This window comes from Marmota flaviventris, chromosome 12 (assembly GCF_047511675.1).
Source record: "Marmota flaviventris isolate mMarFla1 chromosome 12, mMarFla1.hap1, whole genome shotgun sequence".
NCBI classification, from domain to species: Eukaryota; Metazoa; Chordata; class Mammalia; order Rodentia; family Sciuridae; genus Marmota; species Marmota flaviventris.
Genome location: NC_092509.1, coordinates 92,687,267 through 92,711,853, shown reverse-complemented (window position 1 = coordinate 92,711,853; position 24,587 = coordinate 92,687,267). Strand labels below are relative to the sequence as shown.

Sequence of the window (24,587 nt, the reverse complement as noted above, 5' to 3'; positions counted from 1 at the left end):
TTCTGGGTTGAATACTTAAACACTTATTTTAAAAATTTAGTCATTTTTAAAATATGTTAATTAGGGTTTAGGATTTTCTGTACATACTGTACTGCTTTGGTGAAATCCTATAATATTAATCAATTTCACTCAAGTTTATGTTTTTTTAAACTTGTACTTTCATTTTTATTTTATCTTTAGTGAGGATGTATCCTATGTATATAACTTTATACTTTTGTTATTGATTTCTATTCCTTTGTTATTATATCTTTATGTGATTGTAAAATACTGATTTTTTGTGGTATAATAGTCTATTTTGAATATTCCATTGGCATTTGAAAAGAATATATAATCTCTTTGGTAACAACAGATACACACAAACATGCATACACAATCTGAATGGTAAATTTTGTTTTTCAAATCCTTTGTGACTTTAGTTGTTTCATTATTCAATTTCTGAGACAGGCATATTGAACTAATTTTCCTTGCTTTTTAACGATCTTTACTTTGTTATTCAATGCATACAACATTGCCATTAAAAAGGATTACTCATGAATTGCAACATTTGAACCAATGTAAAGCATATTGCTTTATCATTTTTAAAATTTTTGTTTTGTCTACCAATTTGTCAGAAATTGATGTCAAATTGTCGTCTGGATGTATCTTTGTTCGGCTTTTCATTAAAATTCTTTTTGTGCTTTTTACCCACTTGGATTTTTTAATTAAAAAATTGTTAACTCATCAGAGTTTTAAAAATCTTAATTTTAAAAAGATTTTCAAAGGTATATTAAATAAGGAGATGAATTCATTCACCTCTATACTATACTTCATTTTTTTCCTAACACCTTATTTAATTCTAATCATTTTCTGATGTGTTTGTTTCCTTTCTCTTTTCTTTTTTATTTTTGTAGATTAATGGATTAATTGATTGATTATATATGGATGGGTAATTTCTAGTGCATCAAATGACTTAAATTTAGCAAATCTTTAAAATGTATTTTTTCTGCAAACTTCAAATGCTAATTTTTATCTATGAGATCATTTCCAAGCAGACAAAACCTTTAGACTCTTGTAAGTTTTTCATTCTGGTATCCTTCCCACACTCCTTGAGACACTGTTGAAAATACCCCCCATTGATGGTCCAGGTTGTTACTCCTTGTATCTTTGCCTGATAGACTTTCCACATTCCTGTTTTCCAACTACACTAAATAACAGAGCACCATTATTAGCAATTATTTAAAATTGAAAGCGTTTTTTTTCCTGTTTTAATTTTGTCAGAGAAAAGCCTGCTAAAAAATAAACCCAAAATATCATTCCAACATTTTTTTCTGAAATGATCTAAGATAGTATTAACCAAGATAAAGTCAGATATTTTGAGACCTATTTATTTCTTCTGTATTGGAAGAGTTCAAATGAAGTAGATTGCGTATAGCTAAAGATAATTCATCATCGGACCAGACAGATTAATCGGAATTTTGAAAGTATTCATTTAGTGTTCTTTTACTACACTCCTAAGGATTTTCTTATTGGAAAATAATGATCCAGAAAATCTATTAAGATTTTTTTCTATCCTGTTCTTCAATTCTACTTAAGAGTATATTTTATTTTATTTCAAATATATCAGTGTATATATGAGAGAAAGAAAGGAAGAAATAAAATTATAATTTGCAGAGTAAGCAACTCAGTGTAAATAGCCCACTGATATTAATTTCCCGATTGGACTTCTTGTAGAACCACCCAGTCTGGAAGACGCAGGGAAGATGCTCAACGAGACGGTGGTGGTGGACAACCCCATACAGCTGGAGTGTGAGGCTTCTGGGAATCCCTCTCCTGGTAGGTTGACTTTTGAAAACTGTAATTTATTAACATTTTAAGATTTCTGGGATTGGCTGAAATTGTTTATGAATGTAGTGGACTAATTTCTAATTACTAATAAAAAGGCTATAGAATATGTTTCAAGAGTAAAACACTAGTAAGAATGTCATATGAATGATATTTTTGAATTTCATTGCTTTTAGTTGCATCAAATAATCCACTTAATGTAGCAATTTGTAAATTGTCTTGTCCATATTGTGGCCACATTTGAGTTTTATGTACATTCACGTTGAAAAGTATATTTTTAATTTTTAAAACTATATTAACAAAGCTTGACCAAATTGATTCTTAATCACAGTCATTCTCATGAGACTCTGCTTTTGTTTTGTACATTCCCAGTCACAGGTGGGTTCTTCATTTGGATCAATAATACTATAAAATTTTGAAGCCAATAGTGTGTACAACTTGTGATTTTGATTAGATATTTAGACAAAACTTTATAGGAAATACACAATAAAAAGAAATACAACAGGTTTAAACTTTACTATGAAACAATATTGATATATTAGAGACAATATAAAGAATATCTTCTTGTTAACATTTCAGAACTCATCTTGAAATTTAATGTTTTTCCTAACATTCTCTTAAAAATCAACCCTAAAAAAGATGTTTACTTAAATAGATGAAGCTCAAGCAATAAGATTAAAGTCAAGCAAGTGTAGCTACTTCAATTAAGTTCCAACTTAGTATATTGAATTTTTTTTAATTGACCTTTTCTGCCCTTCCCCTTTCAGTTATTACCTGGTACAAAGATAACCACCTACTCTCAGGCTCTCCCAGCATCACTTTCTTGAATAGGGGGCAAATCATCAATATTGAAAGTGCCCAGATATCAGATGCTGGCATATATAAATGTGTGGCCATCAACTCTGCTGGAGCTACAGAATTATTTTACAGTCTACAAGTTCATGGTAAGTACTGCCTCGCCTAGATTCATCCAGGGCTAAGGAAGCATTCTGTAAAATTCTAGAGCAAATATTTCATGAAGTGTGTTATTTTCTTTTCTATTTAAGGACCCAGTGTTTTAAAACCAATAAACATTCTTACTCCTGGTGCCTATTAAAATGCTCAATTTTCACATGCTGCTCAACTTGTTTTAAATGAATTATTGAAATAGTCACTGATGTTCTAACAGAATCGTTAGTATTAAATGTTTCCAAGTTATCGTCTCTAATAAGGCTTTTCAAGAGGAGTTGGCAGTTAACACAGTATACTGGATGCGCGCATGCGCACACACACACACACACACACACACACACACATCTGGAGATAGAAATAGAAAGCCACTCTATCATTGAAAACTGAGTTGCCAAACAAACTAATGAAACTTCCTTTTCTTCATCTGTAAAATAGAGTTATTGATACTTGCCCTATTTATCTCACAGGATGACTGTGATTCTATTTCAAATAACAGATGTGGAAGAACTTACAAAAACAAACATTCAAACAAAGCAAAATTAAAAAAAAAAAATCAACCCGTAAGAAGACATTAGTATGGGTATTGTGTATGGTTTTCATTATTTTCTCGTGACATACCCTGGGTTTGTTAACATACTTGACTTTTATTTTTTCAGTTCCCCCATCAATTTCTGGCAGTAATAATATGGTGGCAGTGGTGGTTAACAATCTGGTGAGACTGGAATGTGAATCCAGAGGGATACCTGCCCCAAGTCTGACCTGGTTGAAAGATGGGAGCCCTGTCTCCAGTTTTGCTGATGGAATCCAGGTAGCCTTTTTCATTTACTTAGATAAATTTACCACCCATGTATTCAATACAGGAAATACAAACATGTGAAGCTGTTGAAGAGATTTAGGGAAAAAGAATTAACAAATGTTATTTTAAGAAATTACACATAAGCACCCATAAATGCCATGGACACACAATTGGGATATCTAAGCAATCTGTTGAAAGCTTAGTATTTCCAAGAGTTCCCCCACCTCACATATAAGTATTATATTTTACCCATTTTTTATATACCTATTCTTTTCTATCTGTCCCCAATTCTTACTCCTACCACAGTGATTGTTCATCAACAATAAAAACAGGAATTTTCTAGTAGAGTTTGTATTTAAATATCTAGAAATAATAATGAATCTGAGAATCAATTAGAATATGTATACTTGTATAAAAACATCAAAGAATAGAAGTAGAAAAATTAGAATGGAAACATGAGAAACACTTTGAGTCTCAGAAAAAAAAATTAAGTGCATTATTTTAGTAACTCAATGTTAATAACGCAGAAATACACACAAGCATTCCTTCATTTGTGCTTCACTTTGTTTTCCTTTACAGATATTGCAATTTGTACAGATTAAGATTTTTTTGTCAACCATGCATTGAGCCAATCAGCACCATTTCTTCCAACAGTGCAGATGATCATTGCATTTTTTCTTAACCAATGTAGTATTTTTAAGTAAGATACACACACACACACACACACACATATATTGTGTTTTGGACTTACTGCTATTTCATATAATAGACCACAGGACAGTGTGAACATAACTTTTATATACACGGGGGAACCAAAATATTTGTATGACTTGCTTTATTACAATATTTGCTTTATTGCAGTAGAACCAAACCCAAAACATCTCTGAGGTATGCCTGTGTCTAATTTAAAGTCTAATTTTATTTTGCCTAGCAGAGAACTTAGTTCTCCTAACCCTCATTTCTTCTGATATTTAAAAATATCTAACCTTTTAGAATTTGGAATCATTAGAAGATCATGAGTTAATGTCACTATTTAAGGGAACCATTGATCCATGGGATAAAAGGACAAAGAAGAGAGATAATTTGTTTGGGCTATGACTTTGTTCTTGATCATAACTTTTTACTTATTTCTAAAAGAAAAATAAGGAGACTTAGCTCCTTTTATTTCCACTTCTCTTTGTTCCGTGTGTGTGTGTGTGTGTGTGTGTGTGTGTGTGTGTCTCTCTCTCTCTCTCTCTCTCAATTATGGATGGACTTTGACTTATTCTTTATGCTGTACATTGACCTGCTTTCAATGATTATTACCCAGTTTGGTTCTCGTCTCTCAGTCTTCCACTGAGAAGATGAGTAGGGGATTCTATTGCCCACTTTAAAATGTCCAAGTGAAAATTCTCCTAGTGGCAAATGCCCATTGATCAGCCTTAGAAAACAAGAGGGAAAGTTCACCTACCATTCTCATGGGGCATGTTGATGATTTAGCTTTCTTTTCATTGGCAGGTTCTCTCTGGGGGTCGCATCTTGGCACTGACCAGCGCACAAATAAGTGATACAGGGAGATACACCTGTGTGGCAGTGAATGCTGCTGGGGAGAAGCAAAGAGACATTGACCTCAGAGTACATGGTGAGACCTGCTACTAATTATTTCTGCTCTGTGTAGATGTGTTTGGGTCTTGAGTTCGTTAAGGAAGTCAAGGGAAGTTAAATATAAATATAAAGAACGATGAACAGAGGAACTATATTACCTGATGGACTCAAATTAAATTTTCTTTCTGCTTTACACTTTTATTTATCCTTTTTAAAGTTCTGGGATATTGCAGTGTGCACATTCATCCTGGAGGGTGTGGTTTTATAGAGTGCTTTGAGGAACAGGACTGTGGATATCAGTTCTGCAATTGGGAAGACATAATCTTCTCACTAAAGCAAATACCTGCTCCAGTAGCTCTCATCATCTATTCTACACAGTCATTATTTTATTATTTTAAATTATACTTGCAGTCACTGTATTTTGTGACCAATACTATGTCTATGAATTCAAAGCTATTTGGGAAGCCAAAGTTAAATGAGATTTACATGTAGACAAAATTCAAGTGATTTTCCTACCCACAATGTTGTCATGTGGTAGAGAAGGTAATACCTGGTTTCGTCACAACAGAAGTCCCCCAGAAGGACCTCCATTCATTGATGATGCCTGTCTTTCCACATCTGTTGCAGACTTCATTCAGTGTCTTATATGCATTGTATTCCTTGGTTCATGGAATAATGAAATTGTTTCTTCCATGGCCCATTGTGGAGTATCTGCTTGATACAGGTCTAAAGTCCTGCTTCCTTCCAAATAACTCATTTTTATTGGAAACACACACACACACATACAGAATACATATATATCCAGATCATGAGGATCATACTGAGTTTTGTTTGTAAATTTGACAAAAACAAATGTATCACAAATAACTTATATATTAATCACATATATTTTTGGTAAAACTATTCTTCCAACATTGATACCATATATTGTTTAATATAAAAAATCCTAGGAGGCATTGGTATACTACTAAAGGACTCTCCATTGTCTTTTTTCCTATTGCTACTATAGTTGACATGAGTCTGCCTCCAGTCCCTGGATTTGCTGGTGTATTTTAGGTAACAGGTTTATAATGTCCAATCTCAGGGATTCTAATTCATTCACTGAATAGGATTACTGTTATGCTTTCTAAAAACTAGAAGACTGCCTTTCTAAAATATCTTGATGAGAAAAATCATCAGGCTAAGTATGTGACATAACAGCTCCTTCAGTCGTTAGGTGGCTTCACATTGGGTCTTAGTCAACAGTGAAAATCTAGGTTCAACTCCTTCCATTTCTGTAGTGGCTAATGTCAAGAGTAGGCCTGGGAGATGATGAAGAACTGTTATTTTCCAAGAGTTAATAGAAACATTCGTCACTATTCTTTATCATTTTCTAAGGTACTTGTATCCCATCTCCTTGGACTAAAAACAAGGATCTTTTCTCTGGTATAAAAATAAAATGACTAAAATAACTATAAAATTAAGATAGATTTTGATAGTTTCCAACCTATGTTCCATTAGCATTCTTTCTACACATTTTATTCTTATGTTAGCATTCTCAGCAATCTTGTGTCTACTTGGATCCATTACTCTTAGATTTATGTTGTAGTGGGCATGGTAGGAGGAATACACAGTGTATAAAATAGTTTCCCTATAAATACAAGAATAATTATTTAAAGAATTTCTTCCTGGCTATAAATGGTAAGACACTGAAATAAGAATTGATTTTTTTTTTTTTTTTTAAGATTTGTATTCTTGAGGCACCTCTTCTTTAAACCTAAGCTCAGAAAACCTTCTTACAGTGCTCACAGTGTTCAGCATCTCAGGAAGTATAGCCTGATGGCAATTCTGACTTTGGTAGTTATATTCAGTAGGTATAATGTGTAAAAAGAGTAACAAGTTCAGAGCATGCTCTTTCCTAAGCAGCATAACCCCAGCACAAAATAAAGAAAACAACTAAGGAAGCGGAAGACTTGTTTTCATCTCAGACTAAATAGAAAGTTGGAAATGAAAACCAGGACAGAAAAAAATATGTGTATTTTAGTAATATATATGCGCTCAACTGTAATTAGATTTGCTTTAAGTTTCTTAAACGAATGCTCCATTATTTTTGCAGTTTTAAAAATCTGGTTCCTTTTATATTTGAATCAACTCATTTAACTGTAAAAGAAGAGTAATTGAAGGAACAATATTTAGAAATAAATCAGCATTTTGTAGACTTGAATTGTTTGAGTTTCACTTCTGTGGTCAAAAGGAAATCATGCTCTTTTGTAAATTCTACAAATAATAAAAGATAAACTATTATATATAGCTAATGATACTTTTTTTTTTATCCAATAAGACCAAACATGACCCAAAATTATTTCTAGGCTGTTCTACTCAGGCTTTCCTGTGCTGAAGCTGGTGAATGTATCCATTTTCATGATGTCTTTGAAAGTCACATTAATTATACTTATCATACAATTTTAATAACAGTCTTAATCTTTTGGGGGAGGGGGGTGAGGACTACCGGGAATTGAACTCAGGGGCACAAAACCACTGAGCCACATCCCCAACCCTTTTTTTTTTTTTGGAGGCAGGGTCTCACTCTAAGCTTCTTAAGCCCTCGCTAAATTGCTAAGCCTGGCTTTGAACTCGCAATCCTCCTGCCTCAGCCTCCTGAGCCACTGAGATCACAGGCATGTGCCACTGTGCCAGGCAGGGGTCTGAATCTTGAACAGACTAGTCACATACCTTCTAACTAGTGTGTCATATATCAAAAACAATCCCACTGTTGTCCCGTGGATAACTTTGAGAGCTGGACCTCTGTTGTGCACTGTGAAATTTAGCAGTAGGAGCATCACACAAACGCTCTGTGGCCTGTTGCAGCCACCGTGCAGGGCGTTTCTTCCTTTAATGTCCATTGCCTTGGGTTTAGTACAAGCATGCGCCCAGAAACTGGACACAAACGCACCCTTTCTTTCACAGACCGTTCCCACTGAAGCAGACAGGGTAGCAGAGAAGCCTTGTGGTTGTGGATACGCAAATGCTGCTAGTCACAATTAATTGGATTCCTTGTCATCTGGCCACATGGTGGAGTATTGAGCATGGAACTGTGGCTAATGAACTATAATAATGTTCCTCACCACAAAAATCTCATTTCTACCAAAACATTTGGAAAGACCCTCAGTATTCATTTGAATGCAACTTAGCTTTTCTTATGAAAACAAAAAAGCAAAACCAAAACAAATTCAACAACTACTACAAACATAATAAGTTTTCTACAACCCTGAGTGGTTATGGGATGTAATGAGAAATGGTCAAGGAAATTCCCCTCTGTGATTTTTTGGGGTGTGTCCCTTTATGACAGTTCTGATTTCATCATTAATTTCTCTTTTCCAATTGATTTCATATACAGGTTTGAGAGTCCTTTATGGATTATGGAGCCCACTTTCCCTTTCTTGACAGAGCTATACAAAACCATCTGAGGCTGGGCACGGTGGCACACTCCTGTAATCCCAGCAATTTAGAAGGCTGGGGCAGGAGGATTGCAAGTTCAAAGCCAGCCTCAACAACTTAGTGAGGCTCTAAGCAACTCAGTGAGACCCTGTTTCTAATATAAAATAAAATAAAATACAAGAATGAGCTGGGGATGTGGCTCAGTGTTTAAACACTCCTGGGTTCAATCCCCAGTACCAAAAAATAAAGAAAAAATACACCATCTGAGACAAATGATTGTTTACTTTTTAGTATACTCTACTGAAGGAGAGTCTTTAAATTTCTCCAAGAATATATTTTAGCTTCTGACAAGCCATATAGCCAGAGAATTCTAATTTTAATCTCATTAAAATTTTAACCCATCTTCTCCTTTTATGTAACTGTACATTTTACAGCTTTCACTGATTTAGTTGGTTCTTTATTGTGTCACTTATGCCCCATGGTCTTTGTTCCATAGAAAGATGGCAAGGCATCATGGAAAACAAAAAAAGAACACTGAACTTCACGTCAGAAGATTCTTTGCCATCAATTAGTCATTTTATTTTGCCTAAGCTATTATCTGTCACCCCTTTAATGTTTTGTATGCTGTGGGGTGAGACTAGGTAATCTCTGTTCTCTTCCAATTTTTTAAATTTTTGCTTCTGTGACTATGAAATTAATTTCTTTTGCAAAAATATGTGACTACATACTGAAAGTATATTCGCTTTAATTTGTTATTTCCAAAATATTTCATGAGTGAGTTATCACTTTGAAAACCTTAAGCAGTAACATCTAGTTCTAGAAGTTTCTTAAATGTGCCCTTGTTGAGAACTTTGAGTTTTAAAAAAATTTTCAAGTGAAAAGATGGTCAGCATTATTTCTGTTCGACAGGAGTATATTAATCAGTGACTTATTAACACTTGATTCTGAACCAAACGATGCAAAGAGGCGATTTTAGAATAGCTGTGATCCTCCATCTTAAAAGAACCAGGAAAGTTATTCAGTGTATGTCTTGATGATTAATAAACAGTTGGCTGGCCTGTGTTATGCTGAGGGAAATCTCATCTTTCACTTAGTTCCACCAAATATTATGGGAGAAGAACAGAATGTCTCGGTCCTCATTAGCCAAGCCTTAGAGTTGTTTTGTCAAAGTGATGCTGTCCCCCCACCGACTCTGACATGGTTAAAAGATGGCCGCCCTTTGCTGAAGAAACCAGGCCTCGATATCTCTGAAAATGGAAGTGTGTTAAAGGTAAGGCTGTAAATTCCTTCCATCATATATTACTCCTCAGCTCATGGTGCTGGTGTTACCCCTGTTAAGCTTGCCTATCTTTGACATGTGTTCTGATTTCATCTTATAAAATTCTAGAAATGCTTCTCAGTGAGGTTGGCAATATTTTCAAATTTTATGCTTAAAGAGATTTAAATACTTAATTATCTTTTCATACTTGTAGACAGAAGCCATCTCAAAACATGCTTCTAGGAAAACATATGGGAATATTGTAAGGACTGTCCCATGTTCAGTCATTCAACCAATCAGCCAATACCCATTCTGGGTCCTCTGGATATGGATGCAAACAACAGAACTCAATTTAATATCCTCAGTATCTTAATAATTTCACATAAATCTATGAAAAGTTAACTAAAAGTTCAGTTCAAAAATGCAATAACTACAATAAGTCTCAGTCGATTACCAAATGGATGATACAGTTAGAATATTTGGGGAGGGATAGCAAAAGATGATACTCTGGTTGCCCAGAAGAGTCTTCAAAGACTGCCAAATTTTTTAAGGATAAATAGAACAAGACTCTTAATTAAGGAAAGCGAGCACATTAATTGAATGATACTAAGAATTTTACCAAATGAATATATGGAAATAATGTTGAAAAGGTTCATTTGAGTGAAATAAGAGCTTCCACTGAAAGCTAGCCTGACACATTAGAATTTAAGGGGCCAAAAAGTCTAAATATCCGTAACCCCACTGAATGCTTATATGATACTTCCAATGACCCAGCCAAGAATTAAAAGGATAACTAAGTAATCTGGTCCTTACCAAGAGGCAGAACTTTGATTTGAACACAGGGAGTACAGCTACAAACTACACACAGCCTCTTGGTGGAGGGAGCTCAATCATTACTGGTAAACAGTCTGGAAAAATCAGCGTGTGGGATGGGCTTTAAGAGAGCAGCTTACCCTGGAGGACACTGCATGGGTAAGAGGGCAGGAGCACAAAGGTAAAGGCTAGAGGGAAAGGAAGGAGACCTTGGGAATTAGGATCCTGTAATAATGGAGTAGGTGAGAAAGCCCAGACCAGAATCACTGATGAATGAAAGAGGGATAAGCCAATGGGCTACAGGGCAGCAAGGAAAGAAGAAGAAAAAGCACTACTCCTGCCTAGAGGCAGAGCCCAGCATCCTAGACGGCAGGTAGTAAAATTCTCAAACCCTAGCTCTGGCTGAATGACAGGGAGACAACTGTCGGAATGCCAATCTGAGTGAATAGAGAAGTTCTATTGATCTCCACCACCACGGAGCTGGGCCAGACACCTGGGGTGTGCAGGTTCCATTGAGAGGGCATAGGGAGGAGCCTAGAATGAAAACTTGGACAGAAGCCAAGCATAGTGGGTCAGCAGAGACCATCTTACCTGTGCACAACCCAGTACTACTCTTGCACACCTTGACCCAGGTACGGTGGTAGAATCCGACCATTTATTTAGTATGGTATACACTAGGTGCTCAAAAATGCTTAACCCCTCTTCTCTATTCTACTCATCTTCTACCCCCAAACTCAATGGGGAAAAGACATATATAATAAGGCAATAATAAGAGTATAAGAGTATTAACTTACCGAACATTGTCCTGAATAGATAAGGATTGTGTATTTTTAAAACCCTGAGTTTATCAGAAATGGTGATTTTTTTAAATTTCGGTGTTTTTATCTAAATTGTATTTAACAAGCCTTTCTAGACTTTCAACATAAACCAAGTCAGAATTTTAGGATTCAATAACTTAATAAAATCTGTTAAATCTGGGGGAGGGGAGTTTAGTTGTACGTTTTATGTTTCTCTCACCTTTTTATTGCTTGAACATCTTCAGAATAAAAATTAAAAATAAGAGACCACAAAGAGCCAGTAATAGGAATCCCCCCACTGTGAAACAGCACTTATGATTTCAGAGAGTGGTTTTGTTTTTAGATTGAAGATGCTCAGGTTCAAGACACGGGTCGTTACACTTGCGAAGCAACAAATGTCGCTGGAAAAACGGAGAAAAACTATAATGTCAATATTTGGGGTAAGTACAGTCAGCCCCTGTGAAGCGGATGACACGCTTGGAAATTTTAATGTTTTTATTCACTGTGTCAGTTTTTAAAATGACACATTTCATCCATGTAACTAAACTCGATTATAATACAAAGATGGGTAATCACCAGGGCGCTTAGAGACACTGAGCAGTCTTGAGTATCAGCTTAAAGAACTAATTTGGGAGCCACAATAGATGGATGCCCAGGGCCTCATGGTATCAGTCGTGACTTTGCTGTAACAAGGCTCTTCTCTCCTGCCCAGTGTGTCCTTTATCTTCCACAACCAGAGCCTTGTGATGTGTGGGCCTCCTCCAGGCACTGGTGGTGGGTTGGCCAAGTGAAGATAAATCAAAAGGCCAAATGGTGCATGGGAACTATACATGTGAGAGGGGAGACAACACGTGTGCTCGTGTGGTTGAAGATAGGGCTACTGTGTTAGTTAAGAAAAGCTGTTCTCGCCAGACGCCAAGACGTGGTGGTGCACACCTGTAATCCCATCGACTCAGGAGGCTGAGACAGGAGGATTATAAATTCAAAGCCAGCCTCAACAAAAAGCAAGGTGCTAAGCATCTCAGGGAGACCCTGTCTCTAAATAAAATACAAAAAAATAGGGCTGGAGATGTGGCTCAGTGGTTGAGTGCCCCTGAGTTCAATCCCTGGTATCAAAAAAAAAAAAAAAGAAAAGAAAAGAAAGGCTGTCTTCACTTCAAATTTTACTATGTTTTACTAATTAAGGAAGTTCTTATGAATAATCATGACTTTTGCCTTGGTTGTGGCTGTCTGCTAATTGTTCATTACTGCTCCCATTTCCAGCATCATCACCTTTATTTTAAATACTGCTTTAACTTCATTTATGATCTATTAAACCCTCTGGATTTTGACTGTTTTTTTTTTTTTAACTTTTAAATTGGTGAAGTTATGAGCTAGAATTTATCTTGAGGTTCAGTCCATAGACTGATGGCAGGACTTGGTATGAAGACAAAGTAAAAAATGAATACAGTACCAAATTGTTGGATAGAAGATTGATGGGTTCACAGAGGTGAGATAAAGAGAAATGAATTGGTGGCATGAGCCTTAAAGGAATAGAGGCTCTTACATGGGGGTAGTTGAATAATAACTGGACTCTATGCTGTGGGTTGAGGAGCGTTCTCCCACTCCTCACCTCCCTGGAGCTGGGAAGAACCAGCGTCAACCTCCTGATCATTCCACAGCCAAAGAAGTGTCCTAGGGAAGGCTCATCAGCAGCTGCAGACTGTAGCTTCTGAGAGAAGCCTGAGCAGTCAGGATTCTCTTTGAAGGTTCCAGAAGATGCCAGAGATGAGTAAGTGAGGCAGGCCAGGCAGTCTAGAATAGGTAACATGTCCACTACTTGAATGAAGCCCCTCGCCTCTGTTCTTTACTATGTGTTATATGCCAAATGTTTTCTGATTTTGTTCAGCACCTGAGATATCAAAGTTGGCTGTGCACCAATGACCGGGTTAAATTTTAAACTTGATCCATGCCTTAGCTTTTTGATGCAAGGTATCTAAATATTTAAAATAGATTTGCTTCTTTTTATGCCATTCTGAATATTGATAATTAAATTTTATCTGTAAAAATAGGAAAGTCTGCTGTTATATATTTATTCTACATCTTACAGGTGGCTTTTTTTTTTAAAGAGAGAATTTTTTTTAAGAGAGGGAGGGGGAGAGAGAGAGAGAGAGAGAGAGAGAGAGAGAGAGAGAGAATTTTAATATTTATTTTTAGTTTTTCGGCGGACACAACATCTTTGTATGTGGTGCTGAGGATCGAACCCGGGTCGCACGCATGCCAGGCGAGCGTGCTACCGCTTGAGCCACATCCCCAGCCCATACAGGTGGCTTTTAATATGGTTTGCTATGTCAACCTCATGTGCTGATTATTTCCTTATGTCATGTAGATGGAAATTTTTTTGTTGCATGTAAAGTATTAGTGAAATACTATATGAAATGAAAAGTATACAAACAGTATTTTTCTTTCTTTCAGTACCACCAAATATCTATGGTTCTGATGAACTTTCCCAACTTACAGTCATTGAAGGGAATCTCATTAGTCTGTTGTGTGAATCAAGTGGAATTCCACCCCCAAATCTCGTTTGGAAGAAGAAAGGTCGGTTTTCCTCCTGGAAATTTCTAAAATTAAATATAAATAAAAAAATGAATATCTTGTTTAACAAACATGTCAATTTGTAAACAAACTTTTCTAGCATTGGTATACTATTAGATAGCAACATTGATTTATATTAAGTTTTGATATTTCCATACTTCCTGAAAAATCTTCATTTTTTAAGACTAACTGCTCCCTAGAGGGGGAAAAATCAATTTTATGCATTAACTGACTGCTTTTTAATAAAATGTATTATGGGCATCTATAATTATCCAGAATTTGTTTTTCAAAGAACTATATTTTCTAATTGAAAGTAGATTTTTAAAATTATTTTCTAAGCCACACATTTCTATTGCATTTACAACAGTTTTGCAATGTGTATTAAGATTGAATTCTGCGGTTCAGCAGATTTTCAACTGATTCATCAACAAATTCTTATTTGTGCCCAGTATGTATCAGATCATCTAAGATTTTAGTTCATTTAGTGGTTTTTGTTTTTTGGTGGTGCTGGGGATCGAACCCAGGGCTTTGTACATGTGAGGCAAGCACTCAACTGAGCTATTTCCCCAACCTCCAATTTTTAGTTCATTTATGTGCCTCCTTCATTGTGCACACCAGGGCAGGGTTTTTTTCTCACTCGGTTATCTGCCTTTTAGGTACTTGCATTAGGAAGTAAATAAATAACTATATACACTTATCAGACTATGTACACAAAAACCTTTATTTTTTTCCTCAGATCTGTCATTTGCTTTTCTTGGCAGGCTCTCCAGTGCTGGCTGACTCTGTGGGGCGAGTTAGAATCTTATCTGGAGGCAGACAGTTACAGATCTCAATTGCTGAAAAGTCTGATGCAGGGCTTTATACGTGTGTGGCTTCCAATGTTGCTGGAACCACAAAGAAAGAATACAGTCTGCAAGTTTACAGTAAGTTGTTGATTAGCCAAGCTTTGGGAACAATCTTCTTTTAAAGCTTTCCATTCTTTCTTTCCATTGACTTCTTCATATATTTAACATTCATTCAAAGTGGTATGGTTATGTATGTCTTGTGACCCACGAATTTAAATATAGCTGTCTCCTCTGCCTCTGCTCACCAACCAGTGAAAGACTATTTCCTGGATGGAGATGGAATAAGTGGGCAAGTAAGGGGCAAGAGTGGGAATTATGCTCTTGGGTATATTTACAGTACATGCAAGTATTGTATTTTAAAGAATGAGATGTGATTTTGGAATTCTTTAAAATATTTACATCATCTCATTTAATCTCTACCTGAGCTGTGATGTAAGACATAACTCTTGCCTTCATTTTGTGTATGTGGAGATTTAAACCCAGAGACTTCTGAGACTGACCAAGGTCACATGGGTTATGTGTGGAACAGCTGTCACTAGGACATAGGATTACAGACACTGGCCCACTTTTCTTTCCGTGTACTTATGTATGATAGTTGGTCTAATTTTTGTTCTTAGAATCAGTATCAATTGGGGTAATTTAGATGTAAAGCAACGGAATAACTGGCTATCAGTGGTTCGGACAAGTGGAGGTTTACTTTCTCACATAGTGAGAAGTCTAAGGTTGGCCCTTAGTCACTGAAGGTAGTCAGCAGGATCCTCCTGGTCCTTCCTTTGTGGTTTTAAGATGGTTTCTGTGGCTGTAGTATCAAGCCCACATTGAAGGCAAAAGGAAAAGTGGTATCTTTCTTAGATCAGGGTAGCAAAGACTCCCCCAGGCCCCTAGCAGACCTCCATCTGGATATTATAGACCTGAATTAACTCATGTAGCCACATCAGTTTTGGAATGGAAGAAAGGAGTTGGTAACAGACATTGGGTCGAATCCTAGACTGCCATATCAACTTAAAAATTAGTACCAGGAAGACCACAGTAGAGCTCCAGTAATAAGTTCAAATATTTGTAGAATTTCCTTAGTGACAGGAAGTTACCAAACAGCGCTCTTTTCTTACTTTAGATACCTTGTGAACATTACAGAAGAATTCTGCCTCTCAATATAATAGTGCCATGTCTGTTAATCCTGAGCCTTTTTTTTTTGATAGTTAATATCTTGATGTAAAAAGTGTATTTAACTTTGGTTGATGAAAATTCCCTATGTAAGACCTGAGCCAAACATTTCCTATCTTGTTTTCTCTCTTTTTCCTCCAGTTCGACCAACCATAACTGACAGTGGTAGCCACCCTACCGAAGTGATTGTGACTCGAGGGAAGAGTGTTTCCTTAGAGTGTGAAGTGCAGGGTGTTCCTCAGCCAACTGTGGCCTGGATGAAGGATGGCCGCCCCTTGGCCAAGGGAAGGGGAGTAGAAATATTGCAAGGAGGTCGCATCCTTCAGCTGAAGAATGCTCATGTATCTGACACGGGCCGTTACGTGTGTGTTGGTGTGAATATAGCAGGAATGACTGACAGAAAATATGACTTAAGTGTTCATGGTAAGTAGAAAGTGGTTCAACAGGTCTATTCCCTGGCTGGTGTGATCCAGCCTCCTGGGTGGGAGACCAGGGCTTGTATGTTGAAAGTCTTACAGTCTCTCCTTTTCTACATGCATCCCACTTCCTGAGATCAGTCTTACCATGTGTTCTATGCCTGATCTCCTGTTACTTACTCTGCTGAAATAACTACATATTGGGTAATTCTTTTAGGAAAGCACATCGTAAAGTGGAAAATTATCTTCTACAAGTGCTTTTGGTTCAGTGCCATCCCAAGTAAGATCCCTTAATTGTGCTTTCCACATGGGCTGTCTCAATGAGGCATATAAACACAGGTTCCTTGGAGCATACTGATTCATGACCAACTGGGCATGAGTGGTGTGGATGTCAATTTTAAGATACTGATTAATGAGCCATTAGTTTCAGTAGGAATAGACCAAACATGCACAAGCTCAGTGACAACCATTTGGATACATATAATTTGAAGCTTATTTTTTTTAAATCTATAGAAATAGTGGTAAATTTCATAGACACAAGTCTTATAACTTGAGACATGCTCAAGGCTCAGTATTAATATCTTGTACTTTGCAGCCAAAGGAATCAGAATGTAAAAGAGAAACGAGTTAATCTTAAATAAATCTTTTTTGTTAGATTAATTTTTTTTCTTTGCCTTTCAGTTCCTCCAAGCATCATAGGAAACCATGGGACACCTGAAAATATCAGTGTGGTAGAAAAGAACTCCGTGTCCCTGACGTGTGAGGCTTCAGGAATTCCGCTGCCTTCAATAACTTGGCTTAAAGACGGGTGGCCCGTCAGCCTCGGCAGTTCCGTGAGGATTCTCTCAGGTAGTAGAAATTCCGGTGGCCTGATCATCTGTTTAGCTTCATCTGGCTGCAGTTTCTCCCTAGGTTTCCTTTTCAGTGTTTCTGTTATTTTCTTTTTCTTTTTACATTATTTTTCTTTTTAATCTAGCTGCTTCTTACAATATCTCCTAATCATATTAAGAATAGTTAAAAGGACATAGGAGGCTGTATCAGAGCCATTTAAAATTTTTCTTAGTACTCAAACCACAGGGATATCAAAGCATCCATGCTGTAATGAATGATTACCAGCAAATACAGAAAGTGGCAAAGTCAAATTCAGTGACTCCGGTGACTCATGTTATATAATATATACCTGGAACCAAGTTGCAACTTCTGTGTGGCTATCTGAATGCTGTTTGTATTTCTAGGATGGGAGAGTTTTCTGTGAGCTAAGACTTTATTATTATTTTGACTTATTCTGCATATAATTATTCAGGAAAGCCTGCAAGGCTTATCCTCTATGGATCAATCTAAGCTTGGAGCAAGGTTTCTTGAGGCAAGCCACAGAATCTACAATTGACCTTTTTTATAATGGCTTGGATGCAGACAAAGAAGATAATTCTTCCAAGTTTGTGTTTCATAAAAAGCTTAGATACGTAGAAAAATTCCTAATATGTTGAATGGAGGCATCCAAATTCAGACACACCTCATGCTGGAACATTTTATTTAAACCCAACAAGATGAAGGTTAAATAAACTCCTGCCCTGACATTCAAAAACAGTTGTGAAAATTATGGTGAGATACAGCTTTAGAATTATTTTTTGTTAGTGCATAGTTAGCTTTAGAATCCTTAAGAGTAAAAGATATTCAAATTGTCTTAGTCATTTAGTATGAATTAACAGTGTAATATGGTTACCAAGAAAATAAGTGCAAATTTTGCCACTTTAATATATTGTTTTTTTCCTTAATAAGGAATGTAAGAATAATTTTTCTGTAGACTTAGCAGAGCTTATCAGAAAGACCAGGAGAAGGATCTACTGACAATATTTTAGAAGGGTAACCATGATGGTAATTGATTACAAAATGATTACTATGTCTCATTTTATCAATCCTAGAAAAATAAACCATCTGGTGTATTTGATACCCCAGTGAAAAATCCAACTTAAATATCTGAAAAGCCAAGGTGTAAAGGGGAGTATGTGGGTCTGTCTAGTTCCAGAGGTTAAAAGTAATGTCAAGGTCTGGAAGATCCTAGAAACAGATTTAAGTCTGACTATAAACAATCTAAAAAATAATATTTAGCTGGTTTAAAGTCAAGATGAGCTATCCCCAGTGGTAGTAAGCTCCCTGCCCTAACTATTCAAATGAAGTTCAAATTTTCACGATAGAAGACGTTGTTCCTAGTGTTAGAATTAGGTCTGGATAGCGTAAGGCCCCTCTCTTTCTTCCTCATCTGTCTGTAAATGATAGGAACTTGGTGAGGAATGTTCATTGTTGTTAACCACATTTTTTTTGCCCGTAATACTTCCTCTGTTTATGATCTCTGGCAACTTACTTAACTTTATTAACTTTAGTTTCATCACTTGTAAAGTGTAAATATTAATAGTACTTATATCTTAGGGTTTTTTTTTAATAAAGATGAAGTGAGTTGGTGTATATAAAGCAGCTAACACAGTGCTTGTTTCTGTGGTTTGAGTCCAGTGCCTTTTGATTGTTATTGCCAAGGACAGCCTGGTAAAAGGTCTGTAGTCTCCCTGTCCTGAGAAACTTCCTGTAATCTTACTATGATGCTTCCATTTCATAGGACTCCCAGTCTCTGCTGACCTTGGGAAGCACATAGCAATGGCAAAGATTTTACTAAAATTGGGTTACCAAAATTCGGAACATGTTGTCTCTGTGTCTTAAAATCATCCTCATATTTTTTTAAAAAAAATGTTTTAATTGCTGAGAAAGTAGAAACATATTAAATAGGATAACTGCATCAGAGCTCCTCCAAATAAAAATGGCAACATAAAGTTATGTCCTCTGACTCATTATAAATTAACAGGAGTGGTGTTTGGGCTGTATTTTGTTTTGTTTTGCTTGACTAGCAGCTGGAGAGCCCTGAGCAAACACATAAAAGTATTTCACCTTGTGATGCTGCCAAAAGAGTCATTCAGTTTTACAATCTGAATGTGAGTCTTGTGCAATTGATGAATGAGAATCAGATGAGTGACATGTGACTTGCTTGGTCCCAGTCTGCTGTACACTTTTATTTCATTAAAATCAGTCCTAAATCTCTAAGTCCAGCTTTTCTAAAAGCAGTCCTTGGGGAAGGCCCTATCATTGTTATCAAGTTATCTGCAGATAGCTTCTATAAAAATTTAATAGGTGCAAGAAACATCTTCATATAATTACAACTTACTGTCAGGCTTATTTTTGTTTTTCACTGGATTAAGTGAGAGGTCCACAAAACAAAGAAAAAAGAAAGGTCATAAGACTTGTGAAGTTGAGGTTTATAGAGTCAGCAATGACTCATAAAAATTGTATTGCTTCAATATCTCTCAACTGGAGCCAAGATATGGCCTCACTAATCTAAAGTAACAGTGAGGATGTGAATCCTTTCTTCATTGATATGTTTTTATTAAAAAAAAAACATGTTTACATGATTTCTATGAGAAATTTAGGCCAGGTGCAGTGGCACTCACCTGTAATCCCAGCAACTTAGGAGGCTGAGGCAGGAGGATCACAAGTTCAAAGACAACTTAGTGAGGCCCTAAGCAACTTTAGGGAGACCCTGTCTCAGAATAAATATGAAAAGCACTGTGGATGTGACTCAGTGGTTAAACACTCCTGGGTTCAATCTCTAGTACCACAACAAAAGAGAGAGAGAAGAAGAAGAAGAAAGAAAAAGAAATTCAAGACTGAATTCAGATAATAGGCTTTCTATAAACAGAATACTACTACCCTACTTAGGGTTGAGGGTGGGAAAATGGCTCATTGGAAAAGCTCAACATCAGCGAGTTGTGTTTCTATAAACTGAAAGCAGATGCAAACTGCTGAACCAGAGCCAGGTGAATATTTACATGAACATTTTTTATTTAACCATTATAATTTTTTCATCCCAATTCAGGGAACTAAGCAGAAAGTAATATACTAGCTAGGAAATTATTACAAGATCTAAGAAACAGCTTACTGTTTTTCTCTTGGACTTTCTTCCCATGCTTTGCAGGACTCTACTCTCAATGTGTTTCATCTCCTTCATTGGCTCCTCCACCTTTGTCCTTAAGAGGGATTTCCCACCAGACTATACCCTTCAGCATATGAGACTCTTACTCTCAGTCTTCATGCATTTCTTGGATGAAGAATATTTCTGTGAACAAAAGGCTACATAGAAGTTCACAGTATAAAAACTGAAGCAGCATTGTAGCAGTGTGTGAGGTGACACTTGGAAATAAATAATTCTAGATTTCCATGAAACTCAATTGGAAGCTGATAGTCTATCTTCATGGTTTTACCTGTCCCTCGTATATTGTTTTTTTTTTATGTTTTAAGTTGTAGCTGGATGCAATACCTTTATTTTTTTTTTTAAATGTGGTGCTGAGTATCGAACCTAGTGCCTCACACGTGCTATATATTGTTGTCACCCAAATCTGGGTAGCTGAACTAGACCTCTTTCTGAAATTCCCATTTTATGTGTTCTACAGCAAACTGAGACTCTTCCTAAATATTCTGTCCTGGCTGTTTTTTTGAATGCACAAATCAAATCACGACCTTGTTTTGTGGCATGTACTTCCATACCCTTTACTGAGCACAATAAAGTCTAAATTCCTTAGCATAGCATTAAAGGGCCTACAGAATCTGGCCAAATTCTATCTAATCCTCATGTTACCATTTTCTCCACCTGTTCTGCTTCCAATACCAGCATCACCTCCTTTACATCCTCACTCATGCTCCACTTACAAAGGCATCTCTCAAGTCACCTGTTAAAATCACTTTTCTTTTTAAGAATATATTCAAACATCACTTCCTCTGTTAAATGCCCTTTCTGGCTTGTGGTCACCTGGCATTATATTTGCATCTATGTCATCTGGTGGTTTGTTCCTCCAGGAGGCAGGATGCTACGGTTGATGCAGACCAGACTAGAAGATGCTGGCCAGTATACTTGTGTTGTAAGGAATGCAGCTGGTGAAGAAAGAAAAATCTTTGTACTTCAAATATTAGGTACTTGTGAAATTTTCAGTATCTAGAAAAAAAAAACTAATTGACTTAATTACATTTTAGAAGCAGAGTTAAAATTTATTTACAGCTTGTTCTCAAACCTATGTGTCCCTTGACCCCTGGACTATGGTTTTTGGCAAGAATCCAATGTTAGGATTGTTTGGAGACCAGGAGTCTGACGAAAATGGCTAAATGTCCATGTCTTGTCCATTCACAATAGTTCCACCACATTCTGAGACATAGAGTGGCTTGTTTAATGTGAGTGATTATTAGAATTATAGCAGGAAAAATCTATGTCTTTATGCGTTGACAATTTTTTATCCAAATTTTATTGTTTACATTGCAGTAAAATTCAGTATAATTGCTTTCATGACATAAACTTAATGATACATATTGAAACTAAAATTGATCAAAACAGTATTTTGAAATTGTAATGAAATATTGGATGAGAAATTGGAGATTAGTTTTGGAGTTTACAGCTTAGTAAACACAAATTTCTATAAAAGAACAGATCTCCTGTAAGAGTTGTAACCTATTTCTTTCTCTGTCAATTTTTTAGAACCACCTCATATTGTAGGTGAAAATACATTGGAAGATGTGAAAGTCAAAGAGAAGCAGAGTGTCACACTGACTTGTGAAGTGACAGGTAAGGGGTTCAGCTGTCGGACTTAAGCATTCTCCCAATTGGCCGATCCTCACTGCCTCACCACTTAACCTGAATTAGCAGAGAAAAAAACTAGCTACTGTAATAGATGTTTGAAATTGAATTCTAGTTTAAGATAACAAGTAGAAATGAAGGAGGAAACTGGAAACCTCTCAAATTGGGTAGAAATTCTTGAAAGAAAAAAAGAAGAAGAAAAGAAGGAGGGAAGGTGGGCCCTTGTCTTTTCTTTTCATTCAATAAATTATTCTTTATTATTAACATCATTCTATTTCTACTTATATGTAGGTGTTTTCTACCTACCTCCTCTAATTTTATTTCTTTCCCTACATTTTTGCCTTCCTTTATTTTTCCTGTTTTCTAAATTCCATTTCAAAGAAATGGGCGTGGATTTTGGTAGAAGGATTGCTTTATTTGAAGGTGGGGATTAACCAAGAACAAAGCTATCACATTTTGTTAACATGTTCACGTATTACCAGGAGAATAGAGACTAGAAAAATAATTAGAAAACCAACTGGACTATCTTTACCATCCAGTTGACTTGTTGCATATAATAAAAAACAAAACAAAAAACAATCTCTAAGAAGACTTTTTTAAGCCCATCTTTTTTATTGTAGATAGCCTTGCAGTTTTAAGGGAATAATGAGAATAGCCCATAACATTTTATGGAAAGGCAATGTTTTGAGGAAGTGTTAATGAGTTTCTTATCTCTTTGTTTATATGGTTGGTATGAGTAATAAATTCAAGTAAGAAATTTATCTATTTTAAGAAAGGCAGATATAAAGAATGTGACATACACTGTTATTACCCAACCTGTTATTTTTTCCTAGAAACATTGTGTTAATTAACAACTGTTGCATAGAGAACAGTTGCCCACATTTTACAGCATTCTCTGCTCAAGGTTTCCAGCTTCAATATATCTTTCTCATCATCTTTCGTACATAATTAACTTTTATGGTTTTAAATTTTCAAAAACAAAAATTGAACAATTTTAAACTCAATATTTCTTCATGGAGATAGGCTCAAGGAGCTGATGTAATAAAATATTTTTTTATTTCCTTTATGCTCTGCAAACATTAAAGGAAGAATTAATATGTATCTCTAAGAATCCTCATATAACTCAAAACAAGTTGAAATACTTCTGATTTTATTTTTCCACTGCTTTTGCTCAAAATATGAAATATTTTTAATTTATATAAAGTATTCATGAGTAATATTTTAATAAAAATGCATGATCCATTCTTTCTAAAGTGTAGCTTCTGTGAAAACATAAGAACTAAAGCATATTAGTTTAAATACAAATATCAATTCAGAATCATTTCACTTATAGATGAAAACTAACCTACATATGAAAATGATTTCAAATCTATGTATAGTTGTAGTCAGAGCATCATCATTTTTAATTAATTATATAATATTTTATTACTTATTTTATTTAATTATATAATTTAAAAGGTTGGTTTGCAGGGCTGGGGATATAGCTCAGGATGTATAGTGCTTGCCTCCCAGGCACAAGGCCCTGAATTTGATCCCCAGCATCACAAAAAAAAAAAAGTCAAAAAGGTTGGTTTGCAAATTTACTTTAGAATGAATGGTTCCTGCATTGTTTTAGAAGTGGAATATGTAAGAAAGCCAATGAGTGGAAAGACCTGTCATCATTTGTAGGTATGTGATTAGACAACTCTCAGAACTGGCTCTTTCTTTCAGGAAATCCAGTGCCAGAGGTCACATGGCACAAAGACGGACAGCTTCTCCAAGAGGATGAGGCCCATCACATTATGTCTGGTGGCCGTTTTCTGCAAATTACTAATGCCCAGGTATCACACACTGGAAGATACACATGTTTGGCTTCCAATACAGCTGGTGACAAGAGCAAAACTTTTAGTCTTAATGTGTTCGGTAAGTATAATCTTTGCCTCCGATCTTGAAGAATCAGAAGTAACTAAGGGCTGAAATCTCTTCTCCCACTGCTTACTTACCATTTCCATTATAGAATTCCATTGTGTAAAGAGCACCAATGATCATGCACATCTACTGTTTTTCCTTAATTCATAAATTCTTTCATCAGAACAGTATGCCTACTGTGTGCAAGGGGTAATTATGAACAAGATAGATAGTGGTAAAGAATAAAGTTATGCTTGTCAAACAAAAGCAGCTAAGCAATGAATCTGTCTCAACCTCCAAAACTCTGGCCTTTCTTTGTTGGGATTCTGCCATTGTTGGAAATTCTCCATATGATGGTCTTTGTGGCCTATATGGGATGAAATAACTGTATATTGGTACATTTTGGTTCCTGAAGCATCGATATTTTGCTTATGTCTCAGGAAAGACATATAAGTAGATTCTTATTTTCTGCTCATTTTTTTGAAATCTAAAATGCACCACCTAAATATATTATATTTGACTACTATCATCAAAAACTTTCTACTAATATATGAATATACAAAATTTTGTAGTTATTTGTTTTTGTAGTTAATATCTAC

The 24,587-nt window shown here is 35.9% G+C and overlaps 1 protein-coding gene across 2 annotated transcripts in view; it reads left to right on the top strand.

Moving 5' to 3' along the window:
- Hmcn1 (hemicentin 1) overlaps positions 1-24,587 on the top strand; it is a 385,362-nt gene that overhangs the window by 252,767 nt on the left and 108,008 nt on the right. For both annotated transcript variants that reach the window (XM_027934946.2, XM_071600213.1), the window contains 13 exons: positions 1,711-1,812; positions 2,589-2,765; positions 3,429-3,580; positions 5,066-5,189; positions 9,664-9,839; positions 11,781-11,877; positions 13,892-14,014; positions 14,773-14,934; positions 16,162-16,443; positions 17,118-17,285; positions 21,333-21,446; positions 22,003-22,089; positions 23,812-24,003. In XM_027934946.2, the coding sequence (XP_027790747.2) occupies positions 1,711-1,812; positions 2,589-2,765; positions 3,429-3,580; positions 5,066-5,189; positions 9,664-9,839; positions 11,781-11,877; positions 13,892-14,014; positions 14,773-14,934; positions 16,162-16,443; positions 17,118-17,285; positions 21,333-21,446; positions 22,003-22,089; positions 23,812-24,003 (1,956 nt within the window). The remainder of the gene's footprint in view (positions 1-1,710; positions 1,813-2,588; positions 2,766-3,428; positions 3,581-5,065; positions 5,190-9,663; positions 9,840-11,780; positions 11,878-13,891; positions 14,015-14,772; positions 14,935-16,161; positions 16,444-17,117; positions 17,286-21,332; positions 21,447-22,002; positions 22,090-23,811; positions 24,004-24,587) is intronic.